Source organism: Nesoenas mayeri (assembly GCF_963082525.1).
Source record: "Nesoenas mayeri genome assembly, chromosome: 17".
Classification (NCBI taxonomy): Eukaryota; Metazoa; Chordata; class Aves; order Columbiformes; family Columbidae; genus Nesoenas; species Nesoenas mayeri.
The window spans coordinates 4,312,629-4,327,798 of NC_137565.1; the positions used below are offsets into that span (position 1 = coordinate 4,312,629).

Here is a 15,170-nt window from a genome sequence, read left to right on the forward strand (position 1 = left end):
GGAGGCAGATCTCACAATCCTGCTCCCCAAGAGCAGAAAAGGAATTACCTGCTGGTAAGAGAACAGAAGTGTTGTGTGCTGAAGTCAGAGGCTGCGTACAGACAGGCAGCACTGGCAGAGTGTTTAATGTGGCTGCAGACTGTCACCATCAAAGGGCTGCTCAGCTCTACCTGTCCTGTGATGTGGGATGCAAACTACACCAAGGAGTAGGATGGTTACCTCTCCATTCTCTTCTTCATGTGTCAGTCCACCCCAGTTGCATCTTTAGTAGACTGACACACTATTTGGTAGCTAAATATGAAGTGGAGAAGCCACACAATGAAACTCTTCCAGTCCCCAAGGCCACCATCCAAGTTACCTCTCAGTGATTTTTTTTCCCTCCTCCTCTTCCTCATCAGTGTAGATGCTTTTCTAACAGTTCCGTTGATACTTAATTTTTCAATTGGGAGCCAGAGTTGTTGCACTGTTTCATATTTCACGTATATACGGAAAACAAGGTCCGAGTGCAGGCTCTGTGTGCCACCAGCAGCATGGACGTGGCGGCGATGGCTGCATCTTCTGGCAGCCGCCAGCTCCACTCCAGCCCCTCCGTCCTCTCCCAGGGAGGGCACGTTTATCTGTACAACAATTTCCCCTCGTGTTTGCCGCACACACAGCTCACACAGAGCCCACTCGCTCTGGATACAGAGCATTGCATCGCCTCAGCGGCTGGTTCAGCTGCCATCAGCTACGGTGCGAGCGCTGCTGTCGGCAAGTGCTGTTTGGAGGCCTCCGAGAAGCTCCTCTGGTGGTGAACGCATCCTGTGCGATACAGCGGAGCTGCAGCCGACGAGATTTTAATTCCTTGTTTGAGCTGAGGGAAGAAGTGACCTGCTCCCCAAGCGAGGCCCGCGTTATGCTCAGCGAATGAGCCTCCCCTGCGCTGCTGCACTCCATCGATCACGGTGATAAATGGGTTCTCAGTCTGCAGAGGCATTAGCTCGGCACTTCTGGATTGCTGCGTCCCCACTAGATAGTGGCAGTGAGTTTGGAGCTTAGATGACGTGCGAGGAATTTACACGGGCTTAGTCTAGTTTTCAATCTCCCTCCCCATAAGGAAAATAGATTACTTCAAAGAGTCTCACCTACTTGACAGTAAATAGCTGTGTACAGCTGTAGTTGTATTTACCCCTAAAAGCAGTAATCCAGTCGCCCATCCTTTACTGTATTCTTGCTCAGATGGTAAAGCAGAGTTTTTTGTGAGTTACCCTGATTTGTTCTGTGAAACTTCACATCACTGAATAAAATGGTTTCCTTTCTCCAGTTTAACTACCCATATCCTGTTTTCTGAAAACATTAATTATCTTACTGAGAGACAAAGACATGTCATACAGGAACGTTCCTGAGTGTTCTTTCATTAAGAAATGAAACAGCTACAAGAAACACAGATTTATTTTCTTCAGGAATAAACTTGTTTAAGACTCTCCGAGCAGAGCAAGAGTTTTCAGGCTTTGTCAGAGCATGTTCTTGCTATGCATTTGTTAAAAATAGCTCTCAAATAGGTGCACTAGAAGGGTATTTTTTGTGGGATGTATTATAAACACACCACATGCCCAAAAGTCAGGTTGCTCATGAAATAAACCGTGTGAACATAGCCGAAAGCTCTGGATATTCACCAGGGTGAGGCGAAGGTGCCAGGGTTCTGCTCACGCTGTCAGCAAAATCCCCACATTATTTTCTGTACAAGTTGGAAAACTAGTAACAAAGTAAGAGGGAATATGATTTAGCGGCCAAGGAGATAAACACTGATTCTGGAAAATAACTATTCCTCCTTCTGTCATTATGTCTCTATGACACACAGGGTGAACCTTGCAAATCAAGTTTCCACAGATAGACATGAACTGTATGTTCCTGCTCTTCCTCACACCTGGTTTGGGATCTGGATGCTAAAGATCAGAACTTCTGCTTTGCAGAAACGTTAAGCAATTACAGTTTCAACACCATTATCTTTTGCAAGTATCACTCTGAAATAATGCTAACTTTTCTGAAAGTCATATCCGCGCCTCGTAAAGCCAGTATCCAAAGTTATGGTAACTTTTATTTAAGTTCTTTAACAGTTCTTTAGATGCTGTTCAAGAAAACGTTTGAGTTAATGTCCTTTTAAAGGTCTTGCTCTGACTAATCAGTCACAGGCTCACCAAACATAGAGGTGACTCCAGAGAAAACGATTCTGCAGCATACATGTTTAGATGTGGTCACAGGCTCTTTAACCAGCAGGGAACCGTAAATATCCAGATGCTCAGCTACATCCTCATGGTTACAGTGTGTGCTGGCAAAGAGAGAGCATTCAGAAGCGGGCAGTTATCAAAGGAGATGGAACATCGAGACTGCAACTCTGCAAGATGCATCAAATTAACTGGCAGATGCCCACTCAATACCAATGCAAGCACAATATCACCAAAAATGACATTGCTCGGGCCTATTTCTAAATGTCCATCTGCAGTTCTCCATCTCTGTAGCTAGTGAATCTGCTACCCTGGAGAGGAATATGAAAACATATGCTCCTACACAGTGCTTTCAACCAGACCCACAGATGGCATCTTGCCGTGTTCTAGTAAGATGTCTCACAGTATGTCATCAGAAGAGCATGCGTGATCATTTCTGAACATCTGCACTGTTTACTACGTGCCGTACCCCTTTCTGGGACTTCAAGAAGGGACGGTTTATTTTCGAGTGAAAAGTGGTCTGTGCATCAAGCTTGGAAAAGTAGCGCTACCATTCTTTCTGCTTCGCCACAAATTCAACCCCTGCTCTTGAAGGTTCATTTTGATTTGTTATTAGAGGACGGCCGATCACACAGCGAGCCAGTGAATCTACAGCCACAACTTTGGGCATGTGCGTCCACTTTCATATACAAAGTGGCTGATTTTGTGAGGCTTTCTGAGCTCTCATGGTTTCCCAAAATGAGGGCCGTGTATCGCACTTGCAGGCTCCAAGGCTGTGGAATACGGTTCCGGTGCACACTGCATATGTTCAGCCCTCTTTAACTGCCTTTGAAGCCTTTGCTAAGCAGCTGTTACACGACTTGCACTCAAAACGCACAGGCTCCCCTTCCACCACACAAACACGTATTTTTCCCCTTTCACAGCTCTTGTGTACAGAACATGTGGCTGAAGAACCATCCTGCACCCAGAAACAGCGCAAACCCAGCACTCCAAACACAAGACCCCCACTCAATATCGCCACGGTACTGGACCTGAGGAGGACAGGCTGACAGATTCAGCCTTATTTGACAAGTCTCGACAAAGTTACAAGAGTATGTTGCTCTGGGCTTTGTTAAAAAATTAATTAATATCCCTACTTTATATAATGTGAAAACAAGGCACAGCAAATCTAACCAAGTTAGATGCCACAGCTCCAAGGCAAGGCTGGGACTAGAAGCAGCAAGGCCGTGCTGCTCTGAACTGATCCCTAGGTCAGGTGGGGTATATTCCACTATATTACAAATCTAAAGAGAAGTTCTGTCACTAGTGAGCACTCACTCCTCACACCATCTCCAAAACCAGCGGAGAATAATTACCAACCTATAGAGGGCAATGGAGGAAAAGAAAATGAAAAGGTGAAAGAAAAAAAACACAAATGAAAATGTTAGGCAATATACCTTCTGCATTGCAATCACTAATATTTTGTATGTGTCAGTTCAGAAGGTACTGCAGAAAGATACTAGACCAAAAAGGGCAGATGAAGACTATAAATATAAACAGACTTTCTGAGGTACAATATTTACACATGGGACATAACAAGTGCTAAACTATGAGAGGATCTAAACTGTTGGCCACTGCTGTGGTGAGAAAGGACTGGATGGATTAAACCAGATGCAAACAGCCACCTCCCCAATGCAGAGATGGCTCCCGTCAGGGGCAGAAGTTCCCTCTCTGCGGCACAGCAGCTGCCATCCCTCTGCTGGAGAACTTTGCCCTCTGGTCTCCTGCTGTCCACTCTGCCCCCACAACACAGTTTGTGTGGATCAACAAGATATCACACCCACCTTCATGTCCTCCAGGAGAGCCTGCGGGTCCTCGATGCCTTCTGGAACACACTTCTTGTTCTCTGGGAGAGATTCAAGCTTTTCCACCAGGGCTTTTAAACCCTTCAGTTCAAATTCTGTGAGGTGAGTCCATTTGGTTGAAACTTCTGTAGCTGGAGACCCCGTTGGTGTTTTGGGATAGTCCGTGGGGGTCGTTGATTTTACACTGTCGTCTGACTCGTTAGACAAAGTTCTTTTCAGGTATCTCATTACCGTGGCTTTTTGTTTTCTTCCTGCGCCCTCCTTGCCATCGGAGTGGGTGCTGTTGGGCGAGGAGGAGCCATCCACCAAGGATTTGGAGTTTTTATCCAAACTGTCATCCTTCTCCTCCCGGATCTGGGCATCACAAGATTCTTCATCCATGTCTAACCACGAATCTGAGGAATAGCTGTCTGTGCTGCGTTTTCTTTTTGCATCTGAAAGTTAGAAAAAAAATGCTGAATTTTTTTACCCGCTGTAACTCGTAGCTTCAACACTCCTCTGGCACTGGCGTTAGGTGCTGCCTGTTCAAAAGGGCACTGGGTAATGCCCAGTGTGTGACAGGAACGGGCTTTATTCAGCTCATTTTTCATTTGGGGGGGTTGTTTGTTTTAATGCTGGTTTTCATTAACATCTACTCAGTTCAAATGACTGGGAAACATTTAGGGAAAAATTATGCTTTCTTCAAAGCTTCAGTCCTCTATGCCTTCAATTAAGACTAGGCAGAGCTCTTAAGTCACACACAATTAATTTTCCTGCAAATCCGAAAGAGACCAGATTCAGCAGCCTTGCAGCTTTAAGAGGGGAGTTAGCACAGAAAGAGGAGGGGAAAACGATGGGAGAAAGCACGTTAAAATGCTGTACATCATCCTTCTCCCAGGAACTCCGCAAGGCACAGAATCAACTTCTCAATACTTTTTGTGAGAAACTGTTGGTAAAACAAGAACCCCCACTTGTTAGCGCACGAATACTCATTGCTCTGCTGAGACAGAACATTACAATTATGCTTATTTTACAGATGAGAGGCCTAAATACACTGAGAAATGCAGGGACTGTCACAGAGCTACATGATACCGTTTTTAACGCCATCCCTGATACATTCCAGGCACTTCTCAGGAAAATTTAAAGGCAAGTTTCCGAGTGTAAAGAGCTATTAACCTTAGTTTTACGCCAGGTTTTTCCCTAAAAATCCCAAGTATTACCCACCTCAGTGAAATCAAGCAGTGAAAGCAATGTAGAAAACTAGTGGCCAACATTCCCTAAAGCACACATCTTTTCTTATTTATTAGAGGCAATTTCCTTTGCTAAGTGAGCAACATTGAATGCAGGCTAGCAACAGCAGGAGTTTCTGTGGAAAATACAGTTAACACTGGTAACACCCAGTTAAGTCAATGTGAATTTTAATACTGGCTGAAATGGGTATGAGATCAAGCTGCAAACAAAAACACTCTGCAAAGGAAACAGAAGTCATACAAGTGAGTGAACAATTCATGAAAAGTTCCTTTCACAGCTTCCACGCTTTGCAATGCAGTAGCTTTGGTTTAGGACAATGTGAATCATGCTTAAGGAAGGATTAAATGGACATAGAAGAAAAAGCTCAGCGTCCGGTTGTTTAACAGCAAGACTCAAAACAAACGCTGAAGGCCAGTTCCAAGCTGCCAAATCCATCCTCACCACAGAGAAACTTCTTGTCTCTTGCATAGTCTGTAGCATCTTCTTGCAAAATATACACGTTATTTGTCAGCTGGGTTGTTACCAAGATGGAACAGGCAGGGGCAGAGTCGCTGCTTAGAAGTGCAGGTTCAACTAAAAACTCTGAAGGCCAAATGCGCCTATGTGCATCAGATAGTGCAAGAGATACAAGTTGGCTGCTTGATACTTCTCATGGTAAAAGTGCTCTTGCTACAGGGTCTGCAAAAATCAAGCATCTCTATCCAGTCTACTCCTTCAGTCATATTTGCATTTTTCCTCAGAAATGGCCATAAAATGACTCCTGAAAGGCACATCTAAGCGGAAAAGCCTGTGAAAAGATGGCAGTCGCAAAACATCCCAGCTCCCAGCAAGGCTGGGCACAGCGGCTCCATCCACAGGGCAGGCCGACTCCCTCCTGCATCCCTCCAAAAAGCTTCACGGTGAAGAAGCCCAGCAGTTTATTTTGTGTGCTGAGGCAGTGTGCAACACTCCAAAGCAGCTCCTCCCTCTGCTCTGTGCTTAACATCCCCACGCTTCTCTTAGAAAAATAAACAGGATTAGAAAATACCTTAACTAGAACATTTAAAACCCACTAGGTTATCCAACTTTTATCTAACGCTGTTTTTTCCTTTGTCCACAGTAGCCAGCACACTCACCCACCTCCACGGGCTATATAATCAGCTTATGTCATTCTCCCATTTTGCAGCTGAGGAAACAGATGCTTGGGAGAAAGCACGACTTGCTCATTGTCGCACATCAAATCTAGGGCAAAACCAGGAATCAGAATCCAGACTCTTGGGCCCAGGGCTGGAGCCCCTTTTCTCAGCCACACTGCCTTGGTGAACTATTTCACAGTTGACTGAAGCACAAAAGCCCAGCCTAGACGGGAGAAAATGCCACTGATAAAACAGAAGGTGAAGGCAGATACACATCCCTATGCTGCCAGCACGGCATCATTAACAGAAACTGGTATAAATCCACACAAAGAAAATTATATTTGTGTCTTCCTACGCTGTGGTTCTGCTAAACAGGAGCTAATGGCTGTAACTGGGGCAAATCGAAGGTGTAGATAAGGCCTGAAGAGAGGGAGATCACGTTATGGAGGTGTGAATAATTTACTCCAAGTAATGTTCTGGTGCTAAGAGACAAGAGCCTTCAGGAGAGATCTCTCCACTTTTTGCCTCTTGCTCTAATCTGTGGAAACAAAAGGCAGGAGCAGTGGCACACCAGGGCAGACTGGGGGCCTGTTCCCATCAGAAACAAGCGCACGGGGGGGCAGCAGTGCTGCTGTGCCAGCTGCCACCGGCTGGCTGCGCGGGACAGGCTCGGCCATGCCAGCCACACCTGCGTACGGACAGACAAAAATAACCCATATCTGACCCCAAAATGAACCGTCACCAGACAAGTGCCCTGTTCTCTGCAGGCCTGGCAGTTACAGGATGCCTAATTTTACCTTTGGGGACAGGGCTTGTTATTACCCTGAAGTGTATCAGTCTGTTCTGGAGCACTGGGGGATTACAGGACTGTTGCACCATCAGATTAAGAGCAGACTGCTTTCAAAAGACAACAACTGTCTTGCTCCTGCAGCTAATTCAAAACAACAAAAACAAGGGAATCAATAATGGAAGGATAACTTCACGCTAAGAGAGGTTCAATTTTGTGTTTTCAAGTGTTTTGTTGTAATGCAACATGCCATGACTTTTATTTATTCATTTAAATGCAAACAGCATCTGACTGAGAGTTACTATGCTCTGAGCTGAAGTTCCACATAAACTTAATCTGCATTTATTTTGTTGAGAAGTGCATTTTAAACACTATGTTACCAGGGTTCCACTGACTTGCAGGGTTTGCGTTTATAAAGTCTCTCCATGAAGAAGAGCTCCTGCTCAGTGCAACTGTGTCTTGCTCTCCTGTGACACACCAGCCAACACCAGCTCAGAACTCCAGTTTCACAGTGGTTTTCCAGTCTGGGTTCCCACATGACTTTGTGCCAAAAGACCTTCACCCCTCTCCATTTCAAAGTAACTGAGAACAGCCGGTGATATAACTCGGTGAAGAGGAGAAGCACATGGTTGACCACAGAATAAAGAGCTAGAAATACCTTTTTTTTCTATAGCAGTTCACTTCCCTGTGGTTCTGGGCAAATTACTTAACTTTTCCCACAGTTATCCACTTGTACAAAGAAGGATAATTATACAGAGTTTCCTTCCTTGCTGAAAAGCAACTTGCTGTATTACAGAACTTAAAAGAAAGGGAGAAAGGTGAGGTATAATTATGAAATCTTTCTAAAGTCTTTCAAACGGTCCAGTGTGTAATATCCACCTTGCCATTCCCAGCTCCAAACCCTGACACTGTGACTTGGGAGCAGCAGTTGCTGTCGGACTCCTAAAGACAGCAATGACATTTTCATTAGCGGAGAAAACCCTGAGCACACTGGAAATGTATCACTGCACGGAAATCACTCAATATAGCCTAGTACCTGTCTATCATAAGCAAATCTATTTAATCCCCTGAGAAGAGGAAGGAAAACCAAAAGAAGATGTGGCTCCTTCCCCATGCTAGAGGGCATATTTTTTTCATCCATCAGGCTTAACATACCATCCTGTTAAAATTTTAGCAATGGGAATCATAAAAGCTGCAGGCTACAAAAGCACATTTCTGAGAGCCCAGGATCTTCTATCCGTTACTCTTGGTCAGCCCACTCTCCAGATCCGTTTCTCACTGAAGGTCAATTGTGGTTGAAAACATCCAGTACAGACTCATTCACGATAAGAGTAAAAATAGTGAAGATGTATCCATCCCAAAACAGCGCTTGTTCGAATCTAGGAGCAAACCCAGATCAGATCCCTTTCTGATTTCAGCCAGCAGGACAAATGTCACAGCTGAGAGGGACAAGGAAAAGAAAGAAAGAGAGAGATTGTGCTTTTACAGCAGCTGGGATTGCTGCCGTGTCATCATTCCCTCGAGTGCGGAAGAGATCCGAACAAGGACGGTCCCACACACCAACCAGGAGGCAACTGCCTGAAAACTCATTCTGGGCCTGAAGAACGGGAAAGGAAACCACAGCCAGCAGCTTCCAACTCATTCAGAACGGCAGATATTTTCATTTAGGGAGCGGGACACACAAGGTTTCAGCCTTGGCTACAATGAGGTGTTGGTGTGGTTGTGGGTTTTTTGTTTTGTTGTTGTTTCTTCTGTTTGAAGTTTTGTGAATCAAGATGTTTAGAAAACAGAAATGCAGTGAGACCACTGTATCGGAAGGTATCTCAGAAAAGAAAGCAGCGCTCCAGGGTGAAAAATAGCAAGTTCTAGCACCCAAAAGGAAAGGTAAAAAGCAAGCATTTAGAACAAACTATGTCACGGAAATTATTCTTAAAAATACGAGAAACAATGAGATTATTCAAGAGAGATTTCTGAAAATGAATACAAGGGTGCAAAGCGTTTTTTCTTAAACCAAGAAGGACAGAAGACAATTAAATCTATTGAAGGCTCTGCAGAGAAGTTAAGTACTTTGTTTCATTACTCTTTAAAGAGAATAATGGGAAATTCTTCGTCAAGGGATACTCTCTCATGGGAAATCAAGAAATCGCTTGCAGATAGAGAAGTCTCTAGGGAAGAGACAATTTAAGGACCTTAATAGTTCAGAAGAAAAGCTTAAAAACAAAGCAGCAGGGTTTTGGAACACTGACCTCATTTGGAACTCCCATCCCACAGCAGGTGAATGATATTAAGATACAGATAGCACAGAACAAACAAGTGTAATTCAAGGATTACAGTTTGTAGAGATTTGAGTCAAGAGCCTGGACACAGAGACCAGTTAAAAGAAAAGACAAGCGTTTGAAACAGTATTACTCATGCAGAACAAAGCAGCGCAGCTTTGTGAAGGTAAATAATGTATCTTTACTCCTTTGAATCTGACAAATGTCAAAGTGAAAGATCCAGTAGATCTGGGCTTTTGAACCACAATCTACAGTTAAATAATTATTTTAAGGTTAAGATTCTGCCAAGAAATAAAAAGCAAGTTTCTTAAAAAAAATTAAAACGCATACATATCTCTCTTGAGGAGAAAGGCCCTGGATGTCAGTGTCAGCGATTTTATCAGCACGTGAATACTCTGAAGTCAAGAGACAGCAGGCAGGTGGAGGAACACCAGACATTGATGGTCCCAGCGAGCTTCTTTGTGATCTGAGTATCTCTCATCTGGACTGATGCACATTTTGTGGGGATCACCAAACCATCATCAGTAATTACTGAGCTGGGCTGGAATTCACACTGCTGATTTAGTCGGAAAAGGTCCCATCTCAATGTTCCCAACCATCCACTCTCCACATCTGGTTTGCTCTGACAAGTCACCTCCGCGATCCGGCACCCCCATGCTGTCTCTAGGATGAGCCTCCTTCCATGTCCGCGCTTTAGACAACAGGAGGTTGCTCCTTATTTTCCAACAAATGCAGTTACCAGAGTTTTGTCGCAGCTTTACGAAGAGCCGATTCAAGGCGTTAATCCAGCCTTTCCTCTAGGATGATCTTTATATAACGAGAAAACGTCAACCACCCCAGAGCTCCTGCTTAACTACCCCTTCTGACCAGGGTCTTGCACAGCTTAGAAGAGACACAAAATGTGAAGCATCCAAATTCCAAGTGACCCAAATAAATCTACCTGGCCTATCTGCACAGACTATTAGCTACCTCAAGTTTTTCTTGGTCAGTAAAACTCACTGTCTGCCCATAACCTCTTCAATCCCTTCTCCTAAGAATTATACCAGCAGGTGAGCATCTCCCTCCTCTGCCCAGAACCTGCGGCAGTTCCAGCCACGCCAGTTCACTCCAAGTGGCACCTCAGGGAGCAGGAGGCACAGAAATACTTTAATCCTCCTTCACACTTAACGTATATCAGTTAAAATTTAGCTGGCGCTTGTGCTACTAAAGCCATTCTGTGCCTAAAAGCAGGGAGGCAACATGGCCCGCTGCCTTGTGCCATTAAAGGGAGAAAAAAGAGAGGAGTTCAGCCAGGCAACAACTGGAATTGCCACAAGCTGATGTAGAGCTCACATCAGTGCCAAGGTAACGCCTGCCCACTTCAGGCACATCTATCCGTCTCCGCTATGGTCCATTTTCAGCTATCGTAAAGGTTTCTGAGACCTCCCTGCACTCAGGTTACAGATTGTGTAGATTTGCGTAGGTGTTTCCTTGGTTTTGTTATCCTGCAGAACTGGAAGTCAGTCACCAAACAGAGAGAACTCAAGTAGAGATTAAAGAGAAAGAAGCCAGGTTTAATGACCGTAACGCATTCTGCAGAGAAGCTGCTCTATAAAAGGACTAAATATCCATCCCACCAGTGCACATTTGCAATGCACACATTTCTGTCTACCAAGGTACTGTGCCAAACACAGCAGTAAATCCTCAATTGTTTGGCAGATCATCTCAACACAAACATTACTGAAACCAAGGAACAAACGCATCCAGAACATTATTTTTCTAGGATCCACTTGCTAAGGGAACACTCAATAAATATAATTCCAAGTAGGCTGGTACTTCATGGAAATGCGTAAGAGTCAAAACCTTCCCCATCCCAAAATAAACAGTTCATTAGAATTTCTACAGTTCTCCAGTTCAATCTATGATCTGCTCTGCAGAACCCAAAGCAGTAACCAGCCCAAGGTGTGAGCATCAGCTCTGAATCTGCGCTGAAAGGATTCACTCACCAATTACCATTGATTCTCTCTGGTACTCTTTGCTGAGGTGGCAGCGCTGGGTCACACAGGACACGTATCTCTCCAGAACATACCAGCACATTTCATAGTAGAACGGATAACGGAATTTGGCGTGCACCTGAAAGCAAGAGCGAGACTGTCAGTCCCCGGGGAAGGGGGAGAAGTTTGCAGCGCAAGGGCCGGTGTGTTCCCGGTGTGTTATCAGGAGCACAAACAGGATCGCGGGAGGGGGAGGGAGCGGCGGGAGCGAGCGGGATGCCGGCAGCATACGGAATGAGGAGCCTGCCTGCCGGGAGAGCATCGTTTCGTGCTTCACTAATTTGTATCCTCTTGGGGAGGTGGGAGAGGAAAGGGTTTGTGTTCTTGTGAAATCACGGACCTGATGGGTGGCCCCTATGGCATGTTCTACCTGCTGTATAGACATAGGGTGGTCACGGACAGATGTCAGGCACTAAAACGCAAGTTAAACCAAAAGGGTGGGTTTTTTTATTTTTAATTTATTTCCTAACCACTATCACATGATTTCTGTCAAAATGGCAACATTACCTAACATGAGGCAAGAAGGAAATACATGTTTTTCAATTACGGTCTTCACAACAATCTGATTAAACAAATGAACACACAAATTCTTGATTACTGATAACGACACATTAAAAGCAAAAATCCCTTATGTGGTTTACACTTAATATTTCGGTAGCAAGTTAGCTTTGGCCACAAACAGAATAGAAAAGCAGGATTTTGACAAAAAATGCTGTCAAGCTGTGCACTTTTTCTTACACCTCAGACCTGTTGTGCTCACACAAGAAGTCCATTCTCCAACACTATGTATTTTTGAGATTATTTCAGATGCAAAAGAAAACAAAGCGAGTTTCCTTCCCTTCTAGCATAGTTTTCTATCTATGAGAGGTCACTGTACCAAAGAAGAATCTGAGAAGATCCCAAGATGCAAGAACACGTGTATTTACTGTGATTTGTTAAAAATGGGTGACATGCATCTTGTATGTGCTTGTACTTACACTGCATGCTTCTTTCTCCTGGTGGCACAGAAATCTGCATTTGCAGGTTGCATGCATTGCACTGGGGTTATAGGAGCTGCTTTAAGACATTCTACGCATATTAACTGCTCACCTAGCCAAGAGGTGTCTCCCCACCTCTAATGAAAAGCTGGACTGCACCAGAAAGGAGCATTATCTTAGAAAACCCATAAAAAACAACCAACCAAACAAACAAAAAACTCACCAAAACAGCACCCCAGATAATGCCAAAAGCCCAAAGTCTAAACAGAACAACTAACCCAGCAGCTGGGAGCTCAGATTCAGCTCTGCAAAGCCAGCACTGTCGAAATAACCATGTGGTGATGACAAAATCCACTTGAGCATATGGGTGACTTACTAGAACTCCTGTCTTTGAAAACTGTTCCCAAGGCGGACAGGCAAAGAACTTTCCCCATTCCCAGGGCACAGGAAATGCAAGCATTTTAACAGTAAACCAAAATGTAACGAAGGGAAAATACACAGTATTGTCCCACTAAATGTATCACAGTGTAGGATTTAAATTCTCCACTGCAATTCCCAAAAGTTAAGATCTCTTAAATTCAACACAAATGTAGCTGGCGAACCTGAACTGTGTGTTGATACGGGTCATGCATCCAGCCGTGCTGCGGTTTTTCAAACGTTTCCCTGTGTTGCTTGTTACAAATCACATATACCAATAAAAAGGAGGAAAAAAGAAAAGAAGGCAAAAACCAACCAACCAACATCCCCCTAAATGTGAGAACATTTAACCCCTGGGCCTTTTTGCATTGGAGAATATTTTTCCTTTGGTTTAGTTATTTGTCATAAGGAAGAGATCAAGTCACTTATCACTATTATGGAACACAGGGGAAATCAGCCATGCTAAAATATACGCTAATAAAGGAACTCAAATTTTTCCAAGAGAGCACTGCAGGAAACAAAATTTGCAAAGAATTGACTTACAAACAGGAGGCGCCTTCCACCCCTCAGCCTTCAAAAGGTTTTCAGCCACATGCCTGGGAATATTAAAGACATCATTGCTCAACATTTGTTGACAGATTCTGAGCTTCACCAAATTTAGCTGTTACCAATGTTAATTCAATGTGAAAGACAAGGCAGTAATGCATGCAGTGCTCCCATTATGTTTATCAATCTTTAATATTCAATTTGAGTTCCTAATTGCCTCGCTATCAACGTTCCAACCCACAGCAAATCCCTCCATGCCTCTGGAATTCACTGTTTGCCTGCGAAGGCTCCGCGTTCACACATCCTCAGATGTAAGAGCTACCGCGTGTAGCAAGAGATACTGTGCAAAGATCTACGGGGCCTTTTGTCAGTAAAGTAGATCCAACAGTGCTTTGAAAATCTTTCAAAGTTTGCCTTATGGAAAAGTAGAGAGGAATAAGTTCTTTATGATGTCCTTGGATGTTTATTAACTACAGTGGATGCGAACTGCATTATGTACATGTCTGTGGTTTTTCCATGGTATGGTTATGGTCAAATGAACTCTTACGGTGAGGGGGGAAGGAATAAAAGAAAGAAAGAAAGAAAAGTGCTCTGTGATGAATCTGAAGTGTAATATCTGATATGGGCACTGCCAGAGGACTAAATCCCGCACTAGATCATCTAATAGGCATTTCCAGCTCTAACTTCTGTGATTAATAATTTACAATCCACTGAATACATTTTTTAATTATTGCTGTACAGTGAGAAAAACCCTCTCTGGGATATGATCTATTTCTTCAGTTCAAAGTGGAATTATTTTAGAGACTTATATCCCCCTCCAAAACCAAACCAAAACCCCTAAGAAAGGCATGGCCTTTTCCTTAAGAAATTATTAGCCTCTTCCACAATGTCTATTAAAATAATTAGAAACTCCACTTGTGTTTAATCAATCTAATCACAATATTGAAAACTAGTTTATGGTTATTTTAAAAATGATTAATCTATCCACTTAAACCACTGACATTCCAGAAAACCAAATCAGTAGCAAACACCATCATCTGTGAGTGACCACCTTATGTGTATATTTTGAGTGCTTTTGTCTCTATCCACACGCAAATATTTGAACACAGTTAAATTTAGACGAGTTGGGAGTAAGTTTGACACGTTCTTCCTCTTGGGCAATGCCGAACTGTAACAGCCCTGTGCCGAGACGATGAATCTCTGCACGGCAGCGGCTTTGCAGTTATTCAGGTCCAGCAGAGAGCGGAACAGCTTGGCCTATTTGACTGGTGTTAATTGGCCTCTAGGAAAGCCAGGCTGCAAAATGAGAGTCTCTGCAAACTGGAAGGCTGGAGAATATTTGTTTACCTCAATTGCACATTAGGAGCCATTTCCAACAATAGACATGTTCTTTATTGCTCCTTAAAACTATTTTTAAATGGCTATAACCCTCTTAAAAAGTCTCCCAGGGATATGAGAAATTAAGCTAGAATAAGCATGACAAGTATATAAACCAGGCAATTTTATCAGGCTGTAAATCAGCATTACCGTTTCAACCATGTATTTATTCTCATCTTCGCTGCTAAGACAATAACAGCTACACCTAGCATGAAAATGACTTGGAATATCAGCAATCAAAGATGATTAAGCATTATATAGCAGGTTTAAACACAGTGAAAGCGCCATAAAATTGCTCTGTGCAAAATGAAGAGTGGAAACACACCTGTATTACACTTTGAGTGTGGCAAATTACTTCGTCAAT

At 43.6% G+C, this 15,170-nt stretch overlaps 1 protein-coding gene across 1 annotated transcript in view; it reads right to left on the reverse strand.

Annotated features, from left to right (window-relative positions):
* Positions 1-15,170, reverse strand: part of LOC308047262 (lysine-specific demethylase 2B-like) — a gene marked incomplete at its 3' end in the record, with an annotated part of 84,639 nt that overhangs the window by 13,877 nt on the left and 55,592 nt on the right. Inside the window, exons 11-12 of the mRNA XM_080355627.1 lie at positions 11,442-11,568; positions 4,028-4,482 (exon numbers count right to left, since the gene is read on the reverse strand). Coding sequence (XP_080211753.1) covers positions 4,028-4,482; positions 11,442-11,568 — 582 coding nt within the window. The remainder of the gene's footprint in view (positions 1-4,027; positions 4,483-11,441; positions 11,569-15,170) is intronic.